The following is a 21633-nucleotide window of genomic DNA, read 5'->3' as shown; positions in this document are numbered from 1 at the left end:
ATCTTATTCTCTAATACCACAACCTAAATACATAATATGAAAAAGTGAAAGGTATATTAACTCAAAAAAGAAAGCAAGAGAGTCATCAAAACTAAAATTATTCAGTGAGTGACTAATTAACACAATTACCATTTGGTGAAATTAATGTGCTTTACATGCTTCCTATGCTTTTAATTAAGCTACCTTTATTACATTATTGATTCTTTCAAAATATAACAATAACTGATAAATGCCTAATGTAGATATAAAATCAATATTTCAAACATTTACTCTTATTAGACAAGTTTATAATCTCTTTACTTTTAACAAATTATTTTTTCATAGTAACAGATTTATTAAACATTTGATGTAGTCTTTTCTGTCAGAAAATAAAGGTTGATAAAAGCCAAGCAATACAATGTTACTGAGGTCTGTCAGGTGACTAACGTATATGACACACTGATTTATGACATTTTACTTCCCACAACAGACATAGTGGTGAATAAACAGACTGTGGATAAATAAACCTTTTCTAAAACTGGAAAAGTAGCACGAGAGAATGAAATAGAATAGAAAGTGGGAGGAAAGTATAAAGGAAAAAAAAATCATTAATCATGCACTGGAACTTAATTAATCTTCATATATAAAATATGGCATATTTTGACACTGAATACTGGTATATAAGATGACCAAAGTGTATTTCAAGTTAACTTTTTTTAAAAATGCCAGTGTATCCTAGTAAGTTTAGTCTTATTTTTTTCAATCTTGAGTCATATTCAGAACAAAAATACCTTCCTTGTGAATCCTGGTAGTAGCACTATAAGGCATTTGGTGTTTATAAGATATGAAGCAATATCGTATAATTTGTAAGTGGCATTAATATTTATATTTTTAAAACTGAATTACATCACTACCTATGCAGAAGAAAGCTGCTGCAATCAAGTTATAATACATTCATATAATACAATAAGGAATATTTAAAGTGTCCTAAGAGCAATACAGTTAGGTATTCTCTTAAGGATTAAAAATCACATTGATCTGCACTAAAAATATAAAGAAATTCATTTTTTAAAAATGCATTGTTTTAAACCAATTTTAATTTACATTAATTTGTGAATTTAAAACATAAGGTTATATTAGCTATGCAGCGAATACAGATATGCTGTACAATTCCTATTAATTTAATGGGAGTTGTGACTCCCATTAAATTTAATAGGAGTCATACGGCCTAATCCCCATGCACCTTACTGAAAATTTACCTCCTAGCCTTCGACTAATCAAATATACTGAAATGAACAAAAATAGTCAATTTTGCTAGACTGGGAAATCTAAAATCCCTACAGTAAGTTAATTCAGCATTATCATAGCAGTAGCCTTGTAGCTATTCCCAACAAAGAAAAGAACAAGGTTATCACAATGAAAAGAGACAAACTGAAGGAAAGGTTTAGGAGCTCTGAAATTGTCACAATTATCCTTAACAGAAAATATGTTGTTTTATCCAATCTGGAGCCAGTTTTTAATTTTGTTTTTTTCTTTCTTAGTACAGTCAAAAAAGAGTAACAAAATAATCCTTTTTTTTTTGATGACTAAAATTATACCCAAGTAGCTTGATCAAAAGAATAAAAAGCTATATGAAAAGGTATAGATAGTAACCCCCAGCAAGCAACTGTTTCCTACTTCTGAGTCAATGAATTAAACCGTAATGTTTTTCAAAAAAGCTTTTTAAAGTTACTTTATATCCACACCCATGTACTCCAACACCTCACCTCATCTACCTGCACACATACAATACTATAGTGCTTGTGTGAAGCTGAGCAACATCTGTGTCATCCCAGAAATTTGTCAGAATGCAAAAGCTTGGGCCCCACCCCCGACCTTCTAGGTAATTCTGCTGCTCCTCAAGTTGGAGACCTACTGCAACATTTTATTCCTCATCCATGCTGTTTTCTCTCCACTGATTTTTTTCCTCACCACCATGCTCACTCACCACTGTCTTAACCTAACTTATTCAACTTCTACTGAGATTCAGCTCAAGCATCATCATCACTTCTAGGTGGAAGTCTTTCCTGACATACACTCACACCTAACTCAACCACCCTTCACTCCAATACCTCTGTGAATATCAGCATCATGGCACTCGTGGCCCTATTATTGCAACTGCTTATTGTCCCCTCTCTAACTATTTAAGATCATGACCTTCATCAAAGATTTATGTTATTTATGTGATGAATATAAAATGAGTGCTTATCGTAAACCAGGCATTATTCTAGGCACTTGGGCGTATCAGTGATGGGGAAAAAAATATCTTTGCCTTTGTGAAGCTGAAGCTGACATTCTATGCGTACTGTGTATGTGTGTATATGTGCATGTGTGTGCAAATATAAATTTTATACACATTTACTGTGTGTATAAATAAAAGAATGAAAGAAAAAAGAATAAATGAATATGTCTGAATTATTTTAATCTTTAAGTTTAACTTTGGAGAACAAAGTTACTATTTCTTCCAGTAAATTACAGACCATTCTGAAGGAAACATATGCCAAAAACTTATTTCTAATTCATATTTACCCCTTAGATCTACTTTTATCTGCCACATAACTAGCAAAAAGATGCTACAGCCAAATATCCTTTTTAGTAAGATATCATTAACATAAAAGTCATTATAAAATGTGCTTAAAGAATTTAAAAATACACGAAAAACTGTTTTTCTATAGCTATGTTCTAAAATTTTCTTGATGTGTATAAAATAAATATGTAATGCTGTATCTAAAATATCTGGCACTTATACCTGGCATAATGTTTTTCTTTAAAATAAGGATAAGCAACAATATAATTTGAGATAATTAACTAAAATTTTGACTAATGAAATCTAATTACATACTTACTGCATAAAGAATTCAACCTGAAATCTATTTTACTGACTTTGCTGAAGAACTGCTGTTATTTGTAACTTGTCACTTGAGCAAGCCTTCATATGTCTGACTTATGCTTTCCAGGGCTCCATTACATACCATAATTTAATTCTCTAGGACACAAAAATTCAATTTACTTTCCTACTTACTGATACATGATTCCACAGTGGGTTACTATGCTTATAAAAATCGGCCAAAAGAATCAAAACACACCAGCTTCTCAACAAAACTGATTTTTGAAGGGCTTGAGGTCAGTTCTCCAAGAATAAAATCAATTCTAAGAAAAATTTACAAAATATTTTGAAAGTTTGGTCTTTTATAATCATTTTTTATTTGGAAATTCAAAACATAATTTTCAAAAATACACAGGGGAGGAGAGACTTTAAGAATAAGTAAAACATTGTTCCTATTTTTCAAAAGCAAGTAAATTTTAATGGTAAGGCTTGATTCTTAAAGAACTGGAAGAGATATAGAGGGAGATGAGCTAATTCTAACAATTAAAACTTTATATACGTAATTAGCTTTTACCACAGTAAAACATAAAAATGCTTAATGATTTGCTCTTATATACACACAAAACATGATGTACTTATAATGTTCATCTGAACATAGAATAAGTCCTTCTTGCAAATGTGGAAATTTACTTCTCATATGTATAGATGTAAAACAAATCCAAAATTATGTTGTCTTTAAAATCACACACTAAAGTAAAAGACTACTGTAAACGGGGGTAGGGAGAGGGTGCTCTGAAAAAGAAAGCATGGTTCATAGATGAATACAATACAAAGGCTTGTTATGTCTTAAAAAAATTAGTTGCTATTACTTAAAAATGTAATGTCTGGTTTGTATTGTAAAGCCAGAAAACTGGCAAAACCGGGCTAAATACTGGAATGGCAATCATGGGTCTTCCAGCAAGCACTTCCCTGTCTGCTGCATCCATGGGCCTGCTACATACACTCAAGTTACTTTGTTTGCTTGGCCTCAAAGATTTCAAGCCCTGCACACGACAATGAGCTCAAGAGCAGAAACTGTGCCTGGTGCATTTTTGAATCCTAAGCACCTGGCTCAATTTAGTCACTAAGTAGATGAGGAAGGAGGGAGGAAACCACCTAAGAAACCTATTCTAAGTTTATCTGTAACAATCCAAGTACTAATATAAAAAGTGCTCATCTCTATAAGATTTGAAAAGGTAACAATCACATGAGGGCCCGGAAGAAACTTAATGGCTAAATGGTTAAATTTATATTTTCTTGCCTGTGCTTTCATACCTAACTTTGATTGGTTTTCTCTATAGGTGTTCACAAAGCATTACGCTTTCTGGCAATGAGGGACTATCATGTCATATAAAACTTTGCTAAGACAAAACCATGTGATGGTGGAACAGTGTGCATTAACTGTGTATACTCCCATAACGAGCAGTGTGGGTTCATCCAAGGCTCTTTTTACCTGTAGGAGGGAACTGCTTCAAAAGCAACACCCCCTGGCCCCTGGCCTGATGTGCCAAAAATGAAATTTCTCTTAACAGCAGATATGAATTCTGACCTGATAGGCGACACTAGAAATAAAACTGCAGTATCTCATGAAGAAGTCTCTGTTTGCTAACCCCCTTCTGGGTTAAGCTACTGTGCTAGCAAAGTGGTCTCGATCTTGATTGGAAAATTTTTCATTATGTGGACTAATAAGCCATTGGTCCACACCTGGAATCTTTTTTTAAATATATAAAAACATTCAAACATAACAGCAGGAATTCAGTTAGGTTTTCCTCTCAAAAAAACAGATGCAAAATTACAGACTACACACAAGATTTTCATAACAATCCAATAGTATCATTAGGATACTATTCATTCAGACATATTACATTTTAATGTTAGATTTGATGTATCTTAATTCTGATGCAAAGAGCAACATTTTCTAAAAATAAAACATTAACCTATTTATAACTTTCACGTGACTTCAATCCAAGTGATTATTTACTTTTCTGAATATAGAAATACTTATTTTAAAATATTCCTAAATTTGTTATTTTTTTGAATAACATTATTGAGTTATATCAACATATTGAAAGTAGAGAACTGGGAGGGCGAGGAGAAAATAATGAAACAATTTTGGACCGAGCAATTCAAACAAAATTCTTTGGGCAAAATTAAAATGTTAACATTATGAAACTTATCACAAATACATTGGAATAATAAGCTTGCTTCTATCTATTAGCTGACAGTAGGCCTCTCTCTACCTAGCATTTCATTAATAGGTATAAACGTGATCACTTAAAAATACACATAAAACCAATTTTAAAATTCTAAAATGCTTTCTTCAAGAATATTTAATTGAGACCAAAATATCCATTTTGTTTTATATGCATTTCTCACATTTTATATTCTTTACAGATTTTACAAGTTAATGTATTTTCATGTCAAATAGAACAGCTACCACTATCAACTCTAATAGTAAGACATCTTAGCTCCATATTAATTTTAACCTACTCTGTAAAAAGCACGTGGAAGGGTGTTATTTTCACATGGAAATAACATGTAAGACTAAAGAAATAATGAATACCAGGAAATCCATACAGTAATTAATAAATGATGGTACAAATTATTTTATTACATCTTTTTAATTCTTTAAAAACCAGATCTATCTTCAAAAAGGTACAGATAAGTACTATAAAAAATAAGATCTTCCAGAATATGCAATAATTTGTATTTTTTGAACTATGACCACCCTTAAGAAGTAGGCAAAACTAAAACTGAAGTAAAAGAGTTGCCACAAAATAGTTTCAATTTTACTAGAATAAATTTAGTCAATAAATATAAAATATATATCAAAAGAAAGCTTTCATTTACTTCTCTCAGGATTATTTACAATGATTATATTTATAAATTTATGTAAAATGTAAGTTCAGACTTCTAGCACTTTGTTACAGCTGTGTAATGAAAATAATTCAATTACCAAAAACAGAATTCAACACTCAGAAAATCTTTTTAACACATATTTCTAAACAGTTGGCATTATTCTAGCTAATTCTAGCCACTTCTATATAAATGAGATCACATAGTTTAAGTTCTCCTGGATATAAAAAATAAAATTTAAATTGCATCTTACCTTCTGTATTCGGTAAGAAGCTGATTATAATGATAAACCACAGACTTCGCATTCTGCAACCAGAAGACACCATTATTGATCCTGTTAAATATTTTCTTTGTATTCCTTAATGAATCTAGTTATACATGCCCAGCTTCATCGAACCCAGCAATCTGCATCATTGATCTTCATATCTGAAAAACAAACAAATCCATCATTTACTCTATGGTCATGCTGCATTATAAAATCTACAAAAATAATAATTCTCTTTCCTTCCCTTCATTCCCTCACTCTTCTAAATATTTTTTTTTAAAAAAGGTATATATTTTTTTCATCTATACACTGGATATGAGCCCCATATCAGAGCCCAAAAAACACTTATAGACAACTAGAACATAAGAATTTACATAATTATATAAATTCCTAATGATGAATTTTTCTTTGAAAAGCTTACAAAGTCATTCTAGAATAATACATCTGTTGCTCAATATGCCATGTTAGTTTATCAAAGCATAGTTGACTCTTGAACAACACAGGTTTGAAATGTGAGAGTCTACTTAATATCAATAAATACCTGCACTAATTTTGATCCACTGTTGGGAGTCCACGGAAGCAAAAGGCCAACTGTATGCACTGATCTACTCCATTTTATAGAAGGGACCTGAGTCTCTGTGATTTTGGCCTCCACGGGGGTCCTGAAACCAATCCCCACAGATATCGATGGACAACTTTAAGTTTGGGGGGCAGTCAAAGTTATTTGCAGATTTTTCAACTGTGTGGGGGTTGGTGCCCCAACCTCTACATTGTTTAAGGGTCATCTGTACTAGCTTTAATACCTAATACCTCTAACAGAATTTTATAAATACTTACTTTTTTTGGTTTGTTTCTAGTAATAACAGCAGTATTACCTACTATTTTATCCTGTTGTCTTGCAAGATACAGTTGAGATATAATGAAATGGTTAATAATAGTCAAGTCTCTGAATTACTTCATTTTAAAATTTAAGATTTTCATATACTGTTTTTTCTTATAGCAAGGTATAACATTCTAAGATCAAATCTACATCTGTGAGTAGGTTGGTCCATTAACTGGACACAAGTAAAAACTCCAGAACATGATGATTTTATCTCCAAGGTTACATCTCTATTTAAAAAAGAAAAAAGAAAAAAAAAAAGAAACTGGGGGAGGAATGGCAAAGAACATAAAACCTAGAGCCAAGTCTAATTTTGACACGCCCTTAAGAATCCAGTTCTACAACTGGAGAGGATACAAAAACTTCAGGAATGTGACTCAGTCGGTACTTCTCATTTCCTAGAATCACATGAGACCAGTTCACTTGTTGGGTTCTACAGAAGTGTTTTTACTTCTTTCTAGGGTAACATGAGGAATCAGAGTAAATAAGAGACTTATAATACACAAAAAATGCAGGCAGTTCCCAAATATATCTAGCCTCCTTGTCTAGCTTCTAAGAGCCAAGAAATTACATATTTCTTTTTTTCTTTTAAGGGACATTTTAACTCTTTCTTTATATTAATTTCCTATTATTTTCTTCTAAGTAATTATCTTACCAAGTTTTCTTAAGCTTCCTAACCTGCTGCAAATAAAAGTTTTTGAACGTGGAGCAGTGAGGGAAATAAACTCCATTCTGAGGTTGTGTCTGTAATTCAAAAAAAAAAACCAAACAAACAAACCTCAAATAATTTAGATGCTGTCACTGAAGCATAAAGTTTAGGGAAAAAAAATTCCTAGATAACACTGAGTTATCTATTTTACATTATCTGAGTTACTCTGCATTTGCTACATGCTTCATGTATCACATGTAAGTCTATTAGAAGTTCACTATATTTTATTACCAGTTCCCGATAATGTAATTTCAATGGATAAGCGGTCAGATTCTAAATGGTTTGGAACACTTACCACACTATAAAGTCACTATCTTTCTGAACCAACAAACACACCGAAAAGAATGTAAGAAATTAATCGGAAGCTATTAGCTAGTGTTTAAAGATCATAAAATCACAGATGAAACTAGCAAGATGTTTCTGTAGTAAGAAGTTTGTTTCATTATGCCTATAGTTTCAGAGATAAAAATGCTTCCCCATAACCCAACATCAGCCTGATTTTTTTTTTTTTTTTAGGCAAGGCAACCCCCTTGGTTGACCTCACAGATTACAAGGACCTTGTCAGCTCACAATTCCTTATTTTTTTATTTTTTACGCCTATAGCACCCGTTCTTCCTATGTGGTCTCCCATCCAAGTACTAACCAGGCCCAACCCTCCTTAACTTCTGAGATCGGAACAGGATCAGGCTGTTCAGGGTGGCATGGCCATTAACAACAACAGCCCAATTTTTTCAGCTCTCTCTGGAACCTCTGAAGACAACAAGGTATCATGATTAGGAGAGTCAAATTGATATTACCCAGTTCTGAGAACATTTCAGATGTTTCTCTGTCCAAAGAAATAGGACAAAAACAAAGGGGAGAACAAGCTTCCTCTTCTGAATGCAAAATATATTTTTAAAAAATAATACATCAAAAATTAATGTGATAGAGACACATGGCACACAACCCTGCAAAACTGGCTAACTGTCTCTATTCATTTTTCACTATGAACTTTCCAAACACTATTCAAAAGACAAAACCAAAAGTAAACATGCAGTTTACAACTGCTGTGGCAAAGGCCCTGCCTTAAGACTGCAAGCTATTTTATGGAAAGTGTAAAGAGAGAGAAGTCAGATAATGTCATGGCCTGTCACATTGAAAAGGTTCATCAATCAACAATTTCTTATAACCTATAGACTGTTCAATGATCTGGGAAGAAATTAGAATAATTTTAATGTGTGAATGAGGTATATTCATTACTACAAATAAAATTAAGTGAGCCTTTAGAATGCCTGAGATTCAAGCAAAGAATTCTGACTGTCCACGTTTGAGTTGTAATGAGTACTTTCATTTCAATAACTAATTGCACACAGGCCGCTTGCCCACATGCACAACTCTTGAACACATTTCCACTTTCTTAAAGCGATCCAAGACCAGTCTGTCTTCAGTCATCCGCTCTTTGAAAGAGTCCTTGTTTGTGGGAAGAAAGGGAAGGAAGAAATCAGGGACCGATGACTGCCTTGGAGGAAACAGCTGCCAAGATAGGAAAACCTCTGTTAGTGAGAGGAAAAGAAGGAGGAAACCGCACAACCAGGATCTTTTTTGTGGTCTCTGGCCAGGCCAGAGAATTTTATGAACAGATTCTGACTACAGTAAAATTTCAGTATATTCTTAAGGTTTAAATGTGAAACAATTTTAAAAGTATGTTCTAGTCAATTATGAGACAGTATAAATGATTTCTAACAAACAGCACTGGTTCTGGAATGTAATAAAATCATTGCTTCTTTTATGCAAATAAAGCTGAAGTCTGTCCATCTCCCTCTGCTGTAAGTAAAAAGAACATCAAATTTATTTTTCTCATTCTACAACTGATATGCAATCATTTTCACATCAAATACAATTATTTTCAAAAGCTCAATCTTTAAATGCAATTTTGAAAACCAAGTCAAAAGATTTTACTGTTGTGATCCAAATTAAAAACAATCTTCCATTTAAAAAAACATTAATGAAAATTGAAATACTTAGCAAACCACAATCAGCTAAGGATAGAAGGAATAAATAATCAAACATGGTGAAACTAATCCCAAGAAAACATTGCTCCTAAATCAAACTCGAGCCAAAGGATACTCAGACACATAAACGTTTACAGTTAACACTCTTCCTTCGAACTGTATAATGACCCACAAAATGAAGCTCAGGAAAAGCTTTTCACAATGCAAAACAAAAAGAAGAAACAAAATCAGAAAAAGACTATTAAATTTCCTTTCAAGGAGGAATTGGGAGTAAAAAAGGCACAGTGCAAAGACGAAACTCCTCCTAATGCTAAGGAACAGTTCGTTTCTTAATAAAAACGGAAACAGACATTTCTCCTTAAACTACAAATATGATTTTTAAAAAAAATCAAAGCCACTTATAATGTACAGCCTCCTCCTACTTTCTCTTATCCCTCAAATAAGATTCAAACAATTTCAACCTAATCTCCTTTCTATAAACCATACATGCCATTTTCTACCAAACCTCTGTCAAGATTTTTTTTTTTTAATCTAAGTATCCTATTACTCTGTCATGTAAAAAGTCAATTAATGCATCATTACTACTAAATCTTCCAAAGCTGAACAATGACTTCCAGGAATATGCCTCAGCACTGTTTATAGCCTAACAGTTCTTGATGTTTTATACACTATTTAAAACGTTCAGTTAGCTGTAGTCTTTCAGACAGTAACCTGCATATATTTATGACGTACATTAAACATCTCGTGCCTTAAACTGTTAGAAAAATTAAGAAAACACCACTAATCAGTTTTATTATCGTAAATTTATGTAACATTACCAAGAAATCACATTTAACCTTAAAATTAGCAAAAATAGAAAAAAATAAAAACCATTTGTGAAACATCAATAAAAGAAGAAGATAAAAAGGCTTCAAATTAGTGAGAAGAAAAGATAATTTAAAATTGTCTAAAAGTGGTTAATGAAGGTTGATATTCTATTACGAGCAAAGCCATCATAAAGATTCATATCTAAAGCTTTATCTTTGATTTCTATTCATGGACACTGACCTGCTGGAGCAATGGATATTAAACCCAAAACCATAAGCATGAGAACAGGGAAAGGGAAGAGCCATCCAAGCATTAGACCTACCAGAGTTACTCCTCCTTGTTATTATGCACCGATGCTGTATAAAATGAAACATTAATGCTTTGGGTACACCTAAAATTCTATGCACTGCATGTATGTCAACTCTGAATGAAAGCTAAAGACGGCTGTGCAAAGTCAGTCCTTCTGATCTTATTTGTGCTATAAAAATCATAATCATGATAGGACAGAATTTACTAGCAAAAGAAAGCTGCTTTTCTATATTTTACCAAAACTAAAACAAAAATAATATCAATCCCACTCTGTCTCCACGCAAAGGCTTAGAAAATGGAAAACAAATTAGTTGCATTTCAATTTAGCTAAACTTCATCAGGGTGGTTCATTTTTCAGAAATATCTTCTTATGTGCGGTCCTAACAGGCCACAATTTCCCCTCCTTATTAACACAGGAGAAAACATCAACTCCCTTGAGAGTTTTCTTTCAGTAAGTTGTCTAAGCAAAACCTTTGCTATCACTAATTCCAAAGCCTTTTTTAGCTCCAGGCATTCAATGTTCTTTGCATTTGCTTATTTTCTTTAACCTCACGAGGATAGGGTTGGGGCTGGGAATGAAGATAGAGATTTTAAAACCATGTGGCCAACCACCAGTTGCTACCCTCTTTATCCATTTCATTTCTGCGGACACTGGTATCAAGTCTAGCGTAGTTTAATCGAACTATTTATGCTAAAGTCCCCTTACCATTCATTATTGATCTTACCCTTTACTGAAACTTCTTTGTTGTGAAGGATAAATTCTCCTATGAGAGGGCTTAGTGGAGGAGCAGAAAGGAAAAGAGTTCAGGAAATTCAGGAATGCTCCTAGTAAATTACATCTGTTACTGCAGTAATATCTAGGAGTCTTGCTGAGCATGCAAAAGAGGCTTGTAGTTGTAGAAACTAGAGGCACAATGCAGGGCAGTCTGCCATTCTCTTCATTAAAATCCTTCCAGTTGAAATAATAAAAACAAATGGCTGTCATTTCAAACCAATGCAGGGAACATTTTATGACTGAACATAAACTTAAAAAAGCTACATGCCTAGTTCAAAATATTACTTTGTATACCATAAAAACTTGATAGCATCCTCCAAAATTTTCTACTAAAAAACAACTCAAAAATCCATTCGTTTAAAATATATTATTTATTATTAAAATTATAACATACCTACGACATAGAAGTTAGTTTTTTTCTACACTTGGGGGAAAGGGAGAGCTATTTTTAAATGGCAGTCCTCTCCAGCTCTAAGACATTATATTGCCCTTTAACTTTCCCATACTCTGGAATTCTTATGCAGTTTTTTGAGTTGAATACAAATCATGGGTACTATGGCTAAAAATATTTCCCGAGTGCCTATTATGTGTGAAATACTATATTAGACACATATCGCTAATCCTTATGATGTCAGTATTATAAAGGTCAGAAATATGAGGTTTAGAAAGAAAAAGTAACTCCACTAGCAGGTGGCAGAGTCTGAATTTCAATCAAAGCTATTTATAGTAGTCCCTTTTATCCGCAGAGGAATATGTTCTAAGACTCCCCCCAACTTATGGATGCCTGAAACTTGGAAAAGTACTATATATACTACGTTTTTTCTTATACATACATACCACCTATGATAAAGTTTAATTTATGAATCATAAAAATTTCTGTGAATGTGATCTCTCACAAAATATCATATTGTGCTGTACTCACCCTTCTTCTTATGACGATGAGACATGAAGTCGAGAATTTTCACCTAATCACTGATTGTACCTAATGAATGAACTAATCACTGTTCAGGCAAATAGAAAAGAAAAAAATCCATTGTTGCTCCAAAGATGATATCTTATGTTCGGTTCACTGCACTGGATCCTTTGTTCATGTATCATTTTTACTAGCCATTCCCTGAATCAATATTCATGTTCCCTCTTGGTCTATATGTACAACCACTAAATGAAATAACAATGACCCAGGATCCGTTCTATATTAAATCATCAATATCATCACCAAAGATTTCTTAGAAGTAATGAGATAATCTGAGCAAAATATGTCAAATGATCTTAAAAATACAAAAAAAAATTAACTATAAGAAGTTTTCAGTAAGAAGTTGAAAATTTTAAGTATATAGCATATTGCCTTTTGTAATAAATGATAGAACTCATTTACAAACTATGTCCAGATACATAGTGTCATTTAAACTTGCAATTCTTACTTCTAAAATAGATATTAATCATAACTGCACGTATGTCAGTTTAAGTCAGTGAATATCTAGTGATTATATTCTACATATTTTTGATATTGAGTACTGAAATGAGTGTTACGTCTTTGCTTATTATTTTTATCTTATATATTAGTTGTTCCTGTGTTAGGTTCTAAAGGATTATAAAACAGATTAAAATATGCTTGACATCTTCAAAAAATTAATAATGTTCTAGGAATTAAACACACAAGAAAATTACAAAGACCCCAAATATGAATAATTGCTAAATTCCCAAAAACTTAATGGTAATAAGTGAATTTGTACAAAAATAATGAGAAGAGAAATAAAAGCAGTTTCTGGACCTGTGTTTCCCTTGAGATGTATACCTAGATCAGCTAATGCCATCTTGATGAAAAGAGTCCAAGACTGAAATCAGGAGCACTCTCTAGAATATCAGCTTAACCTACCACTGTAAGGGTTTGGACAATTCACAAACATCTATGCTTCAAGTTCAACAATTATATACATGGGTAGAAATATACAATAAATCTACTAGTCCATTATTTTCCCTATAACTCCAATTACAGGTTTATGGTTCTAAATCCATCTAAAGTAACCTAAAGGAAGATTTTTAGGGGTTATTGCAGTATGTTTCACTATGGGCTTATCTCTTCTATCAAAATGTCTCAGCAATGATCCTAATAAATTTAATTTTAAAATTACATGTAAAGAAGTTACCATTTCTGAAATTTTTTTTAAACCTACTTACAAATTATATTACATTGGTGGCCATAATATAATAATCTGAGGCTTATTCAGCTCACATGTTGCACAGTCTGCTTCTGTGAGAAAACTACATACAATCAAAAAGCAGGATGACACTGTGGGCTTCTTCCAGGAAGAGGAAATCCCTGTGCCTTACCCAGGACCAATCTCCATCAAGCCTTACATTCCATACCATATACACTTGTATCTACAAGCAACACTCAGTATAACAGCATTTTATTGAGTTGTAGAGAAGAGGAATATGTCAATTATTTCTGAAAATTAACTTAATTAACATTATGAGAAATAAAGTTGTAGTCTAAATGAATGAAAAAAAAACAGACTCTTTCAGTGGCAAAGTAGGATTCTATGTGGTTGGCATGGCTGATTCCGATAGCGTTAGGAGACAAATGAGAAGGCAAGAGAAATATTCATGGACAGAACTATAAGAAACAATAATGACTGAGTCATTTTGAATAGTTGTGAAATATTAAAAAATTAAAAACAAAACCTTCATTTAGTTCATTAAAAAATTAAAATATATCAAGTTTTACATGTTAGTGCTACTTAACTACTCAATAATGGAGTGGAGGAGGTATGTGGTTTTTAGAAAAGGGTCTTTCAACTTTAAAATATAATTTATTAATCTCTTAAAATTTCAAACAACATTAAAGTAGTGATGTTATAAAACGGTGATGTTTAATAAAAAGAAACGAAGGTTATTAAAAACCTGGGAAAAACTGAATTGAATTATCCACACATTGAATTATTTGCCAAGACTCTCTTACTTGTTAAAAGACTAATGTTATTTTTTTAAATGTTTCAACAATTTTTTAAAATTTTTCAACTCAGAAATCTGAGGAAAATATATTCCCTGTTGCTACTCCACAAATAAAAGCATAAAGTTGTGCTTAATAATAATTACCAATGATAATAACCAGTGATTCTTCAAATCTCTTAAGCTAAAAACTACAAATAGTATTCCATATGTTTGGGAAGATGAGAAGCAAGGAAGTATGCAGACTGGTATTAGAGAGCAGGGATCAGTAAACTTTTTCTATAAAGAACTAGACAGTAAATATTTTAGGCTTTAAGAACCATACAGTCTGTCACTACTATACGACTCTGTCATTGTAACACAAAACCCACCACAGACAATGAGTAATGAATGAGCATGGCTGTGTTCCAGTAAACTTGACTACAAAAACAGCCCACCAGGGATAGTTTGCCAACCCCTGCTCTAGAGGAACAGACACAAGATAAAGAAATGAATGCAGTTCAGGCAAGTAATGGACTGACCAATAACCACCAATGTCTGCCAAAATAATCAAATCAACTTTAGTCTGTTATTTTAAGAAATTAATTTAAATGCTAATGTAAAGTTAAATTAACTATGTTAGAATGAGAAAAACAAAATAAAGCAGCATTATACTGACTAAAACAAGTTAGTGTTTCAGTATATGTGTAACAGACTCATATGTGCAGCTTAGAGTGTTTAGCGAGAAACTCCAGAAAAGAAAATAAAGGACATTACCACAATAACCTATCTTACTACTTTGTTTGGCAGGAAAAAATGTAAAACCAATCTAAACAGTCAGTAACGGAAGACTGAAAAAGTAACGATGTTTGGACAAGACCTCTGAGGTATTCTACCATTAGTATGAGGGTTTCAAAAAACTTGGTAAAAGTGGCTTCAAACTCCTGAAGCTTGTCACCATTGCTACTCACCCATATGAAATACTGGATACAGCCCAGTTCCACACTGTATTTAACAGAAAACTGCTGAATTCTAATTTGTTGAATGTCTGCTATAAAGCTAAAATTCTACAAGGCCAAAATTACCAATCTTATTCCAAAAAATTATAGTCACAATAAATGCACACATTTCTTATAGAATAAGTATTTCTGGAGCTTTTCAATTCCCTACATCTAGACTCTCCCCAATCAAAATACTTTATTACTATTAGAGTAAATATTTTTATTTTCTGCAATCTAACGTTTCTTAAAATTAAATAGTCATGCTGTAACATACCACAGAATAACATTTCTAAGCTACGATTAATAGGTATCACATGAAAATACATGAAGGCTAAACCTTTCTATCACTTTTACATATAAAACAAAAGAGTGGAGAAGGTTACAAATTTTTAATAAGAGCATCGTATTATGGTAGTAATAATCTAGGTGTTTTACTGGAAGTGAAGTAGATTACTGTAAATGAAATTTTAAAACGTCCTTTTCCATTTTACAGATAACACAAAATGACTTTTTTTCATGTCTCTAAGCGATAAGGATAAATTTGCCACACATATTTAAATAGTGCCTTCACACTTCCCACCCTGGCTCATGAATTAATAATTCAGTGACATTAATACAAGAAGATAAATGATAAAAAGGTTAAAGCACATGGGCCAACCATACACACATACTTCTTTTAGCACAGTTAATACTTCTCTGCCAATTATAGCTAAAACTTTAACAGTTTTCAATAGCGTTTTTACAATCTAAGTAGCAGCTTATGCACACACAATTTCACACAATTCAGGCTTAATAAATCTCCTGCTGGTACCAAACAATCATTCTAGGGGATTAAAGTGCAACATCTGTTAACATTAATAATGTTTTATATAGTCATATGTATTAAAGAAGCCTCTACTCTATTATTAGTCTCCTAGAAAACCTTCTAGACCAATATACTGATTAAGTGTGAATTATATACATATTCAATTGGTGACTTAAAATAACAAAGAAAAACATTAGTGTGAAATGGTAAAAGAAAAAAATCACATCTCCTATAAAGTAACAGATTTTCTTTAAACCAAGCTTGCTGAATGTGCACAAGTGTGCATGTTGATCTAAACACACATAAATGAAATTAGCTCTGTCTCTAACTAGAGTTCTTAGAACCAAGAATCCTCTGAAGCATTATTCATTTTAAGTTTGGGTAAAATATAGCTCTGCTAATAGAAAAGGTATTTCATGTTAAGGTGGTATACATTCACTCACTGTTTTATTGATTCTTTCTCTGAAATGTCTTAATCCCCTCTCATTCCTTTCGCTCCCTCCACACTAACCTCTTTTTAAACTTCTGCAAAACTCTCATGGCTGATTTCTCACCATCCATCCAGCTTGCCAGCCTCCATTAGACTAATCTTCTTAATTTCACTCTAAAACATAAAAATGTGCAAAACTGGAACCAATCCTAGAGATCGCTTTATATGTAAGACAAAGAAAATACTTGGGGTTGTGACTTCACAAAGGCAGATCTCTAAACTGACTGATCTTATATTTTTCCCACGAGTATATATATTATTATCTCATTGTAATTACCACAACAAATGTAATATCTCTATTTTAACAACAGAGAAATTACAATTGGGGGATACATGGTAAAAAGAGAAAGTGTAAAAAAAAAAAAAAAAAGTGGTAAAAAGCAAAACTGGGAAAAGAACCCAGAGATCTAACTTGAAAAATACTTAATCCATCTCTTTATTTCTGTCAAACTTTTTTGCTCAGTAATTCTAAATATGTCTTTCAAATTGACTTTTACTCAAGATTTTTTTAGCCACAATGAAAGCATTTCCCTTCTTTCCAAAAATTCTTTAGAGACTTGATAGGTTTAAAAACCACCCATTCCAAAAAGCCAACCTGACCACCTCAAGCTGAAAAAAACCTTTCCTTCTGCAAATTCTTATGGTGATTATCTATGTATCATTTGTATGGTAGTTGTTATTGGGTTACCTTATGATTCCTCTTCAATTAAGCTTTGAACTATTTAAAAATCTCTTGTCTAAATCTTCAATATTTATCTTTCTTCAACATCTCTCTCTTTAAAACAAAGCAAAAAAAATTTCAGGAAACATACTTAGTTCAAGGCACTGAGACTGATATTACAAGCAATAGAACGATGCAAAAGATAAGGAAATAGGCCAAGGGCACAAATAACGTTACAAATTATTTTAATGTAATTAAGAGAATAAGTGCTCCATATGGACCATGGCTTTTGCTCAGCGCTTCAATCTTGATTCTGATGAGTAGTGTAATATCCTGGTGATTAATACAGTGAATATATAATAAACTGACCAAATTTCTGAAAAATTATAATAATGTTTAATGTATTTCTTTTTTAGCTAACATCTAAGCTTGAGGTAATTTGATTTTTGGACCGTAAGAGGCTTACCCTCATCTCTGTAACTTTGTTGGCATACTTATGCTGTTCCTTCTGCCTGGAATCCCTCTGCCACCTGCTCCTTGGCCAACTACAATTCCTTTTCCAAGACTCAGTTTAGGCCCACCACCTGACTATCTAGTCCCTCCCCTTCTCTAAATCTCTACCACACACACCAGGGAAAAACTGCCACTGTGTCCAAAGTATAATGTGCCTAGCACTATCATAAAGTATCTGAAGTATGATTTTCAAATTCTTGTGAGCAAACTGAACAGAAACCATGGCTTTCACATCTATACCCTCAATGCCAGGCACTCTTGCATAATGCCTGGCAAAGAGCACATGAGAAATATTTTTGACAGAAAGGAAGGTAGGTAAATAGGAAGAAGAGAGTGAGAGGAAAGGACTGAATGAATAAACTATAGGAAGTAGCAAACACAATAACGGAAAGGATAAAGAAAAGTGAATGGAATTCAGAAACTGAAGTGTAAAACTGAAATATATATTTTTTAAGAACTGGAAACAAACTTAAGAGATTGCCTAAAATAGATTTTCAAGGAATTTTTTTCATACTTCAGACTATTTTTTTAAATTAAATGTTTAACTAAATATTGAGAAATGCCAATTTAAAACACAGAAAATAAAAATGGCTATTTTTCAGGAAGTTTAACATCACTGTTTGGCATAAAATACATTATCATTTTTACCATTTATAAGAGTCAAATAAACCCCTCTCGAGAAGAGTTTTAAAAACCTCAGTTGTAAAAACTGAGCCTCCTCATTATAAGAGTGAGGAAGCAGACAAGTCCACAATTAAGAAACTAAACCTGCAACTCAGGTCCAACTAAATTCTAACAGAATAATCTCTTAAAAATACTTGAAAATTTAATAGTGTCTACAAAAACAACTTATAATTTAAAATATTAAAAATAATTTAAAACTTCTTAAAAGTATCATGCAACATGAACTTATATAAAACTATATTTAAAAAACCTGATAAATTCGACTTTAAATAAAAAAAAAATTTTAGGAAATAAACAAATTTGATATTTATTTTCGAAGTACATTAAAATTACAAAAAAATTACTATCGCAAAAATTTTTGTCAAGTAGGCTTCCACGTCTACAAATTTTGCTATCAATATTTTGATTTTGAGAAAATACTATTTCCGACAGTAAAATTCCTCTACAGAGAGAAGACAGCATATGGGTACAATACTTTTATCACTATTCAAAACAGAGAATGAGTAAGTTGAAATCCATATCTCTTTTCTCCAAAATTACGAGGCTGATATTAGCATTCCAATACCAATCTTGGGCTTATGTCTCACACTCTATAAGAAAAAACAGTAAATTTCACACTGGGAATTAATCTTCAGCCATCTGATATTGCCTATAATGCATGCAGCACTGTAATTTTGTGTTTTAGGTTTGTTTGGTTTTCTTTAGTATTTATGACTTACTGAGGCTGTTGAAAAACCATGGCTACGTCTACTAAATCCTTTTCTCAGACCAGAATTTGCAATTTAATCACTTTAATATATGAATCAAACAATATTGATAATAAAACAGCAGCTTGTTTGCAGAAAGATATCTGAATATTAAATATGAAATTTAACAGGTTTTAATAATTAGACTCTGTCAATAATGTAATATATGTCTGTCCTAATTTAGAAACACACGTTTCTCACATAACGCTCATCAAACTAAATATAAGAAATTGTTCTGACATTTCATTAAATTAAAATCTTGAAACCCTACAGCTACGATGTATAGATTTAGATCTTATTAATACTTTAAATCAAACCATAGTTACTATTCAGTTTCATACAATGCAATTTATAGTGGTCTTCTGCTGTGACTGCAAGAACACAATGAGATTTTAATCAGATTTTAATATTAGTCAGTAGAAGACATTTTGGAAGGTAAACCACCACCACCTCTCTCCAAAAAAGCTACTATTTCACAAAGTAAAAGCAAAGATAATCCACCTGTGATACCTATCCACTGAAGAAAGGAATTATAGAAGAAAGGCTCCTGGAATACTACAAAATGTCCCTGATGCTGAAATTTGGGCCACCTTTGCAAAAGTTTATATGTGATAGTAAATGCTATTGTTATTGTTTGCTAAGTGACTAAATGGTTACATCATGGATTTATTAAAATATTTTGCTGAAACTTCTTTATAGATTTTATCTTATCACCATTAAAAATGTCTTTTTAAACATTTTTATAGTATTATGGTTTCCTTAACCAACTAAATAAAATTCACACTACAGTATCAACAACCATATTTAGTTAATCTCCCTTTAATTCATTTTGATTACCTTATGCAAATCTACATTTTCAACATCACTGATCCACTTCCAGTCAAAAAAAGAAGTCAGCCTTCATATTAGGACATCTGCTGACAAGCATCCTCTTCTGACTTCCTTTTAAAGCTGGTAATACATGGGAGAATCCTAATCTTTGAGATGATCTGGGGAAAGGGATATGGAGCTATGATTAAGGGAGAAGAACTACAAAAGAGAATCTTACTTGTATGTTTTCCATATGGTAATTCAGTCAGGCATCAATTATAAAAGTAAAATGAAGAAAACTACATCCTCTTTACTTAATCACATAGTAAAAGTGGAAGCAGAAAATACTGATATTTCCAAGTGGATGGGAAAAGATCAACATTTCTTGTTTTCAATATCGGAACATCCACTTTGACAAAGGTTAGTCAGGTCAGTCACTGATTTATATCTAAAGAAAATAGCAACGATAATAGAAACCCTGTAAAAAAAATACTAAAAAATTCTAAGCACAATTGAGAAAAGGAGGAAGAGAGAATCTCTCAAACAAAAATCACAGAAAAAAGTGAAACAAATCTAGAGTGAAAATGAATTGTAAAAGACATCAACCACTTAAATATATAAACCAATGTGAACCAAATTTAGTCCACATCAATAATAATAACAAGCATTTACTGAGAGCTTTCCATCTAAGCAGCTCTATTAAGCACTATGATAAAAGGCACCACGCACATTATCATGTGGAAGCAAGAAATACTTTTAGATTAGCACGGAAAAAAAAAAATCAGTTGTTTCATTATTACCTTTATCATTCCTACATCCATAACAGGAATATGAAACTAGTGAGGTTCTAGAGCAAGTTACTGTGATCTTCATTACTATAATAATTGTTCAAAAAATATATTGAAAACCTACTCTGAGTTAATCACTGATGATAGGTGCTGATAGGTACTTTTAGTTGTTGTTCAGCCTTGTTACCCATAATTAGCCAGATACAAAGTTATTGCAAGTCTAAATAACTGAAAATCTATTGAGGAAATACTTTAATTACTCTTATAATGAACAAGATGTAGCTGGGAAATTTCCTGTGTACCAACAGAATCAATGTATAAGTTCATGATGCCAAGAGAGAAAGCCACGGTAAACTGCCATAAATTTTTTTTAAAAAGCCTCCGACTCCTAAACTTTCAGAAAATACAAATTAGTTGGTTAAAGAGCTGTTAAGAATATCACTAAAATGACCTTGAACAAAGAGAACATCTCAACAGGTCTGATCATGACAAAAATATTCTTTCACAAATAAAGATTCTCTCTAACCAGATTATAGTAACTGACTTTCATAGTCTTGTTTACTTTACAGAAATTTCAAATAAAATACAAATAAACAAAAAACCTAAATCTTATAGCCTTAAATCCACATAAAATTTTCACTTTAATCAGCACTTTAAAAAAGATGAATAATCATTTATAAACATACACAGGTATATATTTGATGTTTTTTAGAAAGATTTATAAAGCA

General features: G+C 32.2%; 1 protein-coding gene and 1 pseudogene across 10 annotated transcripts in view; both read right to left on the bottom strand.

Moving 5' to 3' along the window:
* ADGRL2 (adhesion G protein-coupled receptor L2) overlaps positions 1-21633 on the bottom strand; it is a 179000-nt gene that overhangs the window by 138412 nt on the left and 18955 nt on the right. For all 10 annotated transcript variants that reach the window (XM_023528050.1, XM_023528055.1, XM_023528052.1 and 7 more), the window contains exon 2: positions 5994-6166. In XM_023528050.1, the coding sequence (XP_023383818.1) occupies positions 5994-6066 (73 nt within the window). In that variant the 5' untranslated portion in view covers positions 6067-6166. The remainder of the gene's footprint in view (positions 1-5993; positions 6167-21633) is intronic.
* Positions 8189-8307, bottom strand: LOC111736809 (annotated as a pseudogene).

This window comes from Pteropus vampyrus, unplaced genomic scaffold, assembly GCF_000151845.1.
Source record: "Pteropus vampyrus isolate Shadow unplaced genomic scaffold, Pvam_2.0 Scaffold22, whole genome shotgun sequence".
Lineage (NCBI taxonomy): Eukaryota > Metazoa > Chordata > Mammalia > Chiroptera > Pteropodidae > Pteropus > Pteropus vampyrus.
This window is presented reverse-complemented; position numbering and strand designations above follow the sequence as displayed.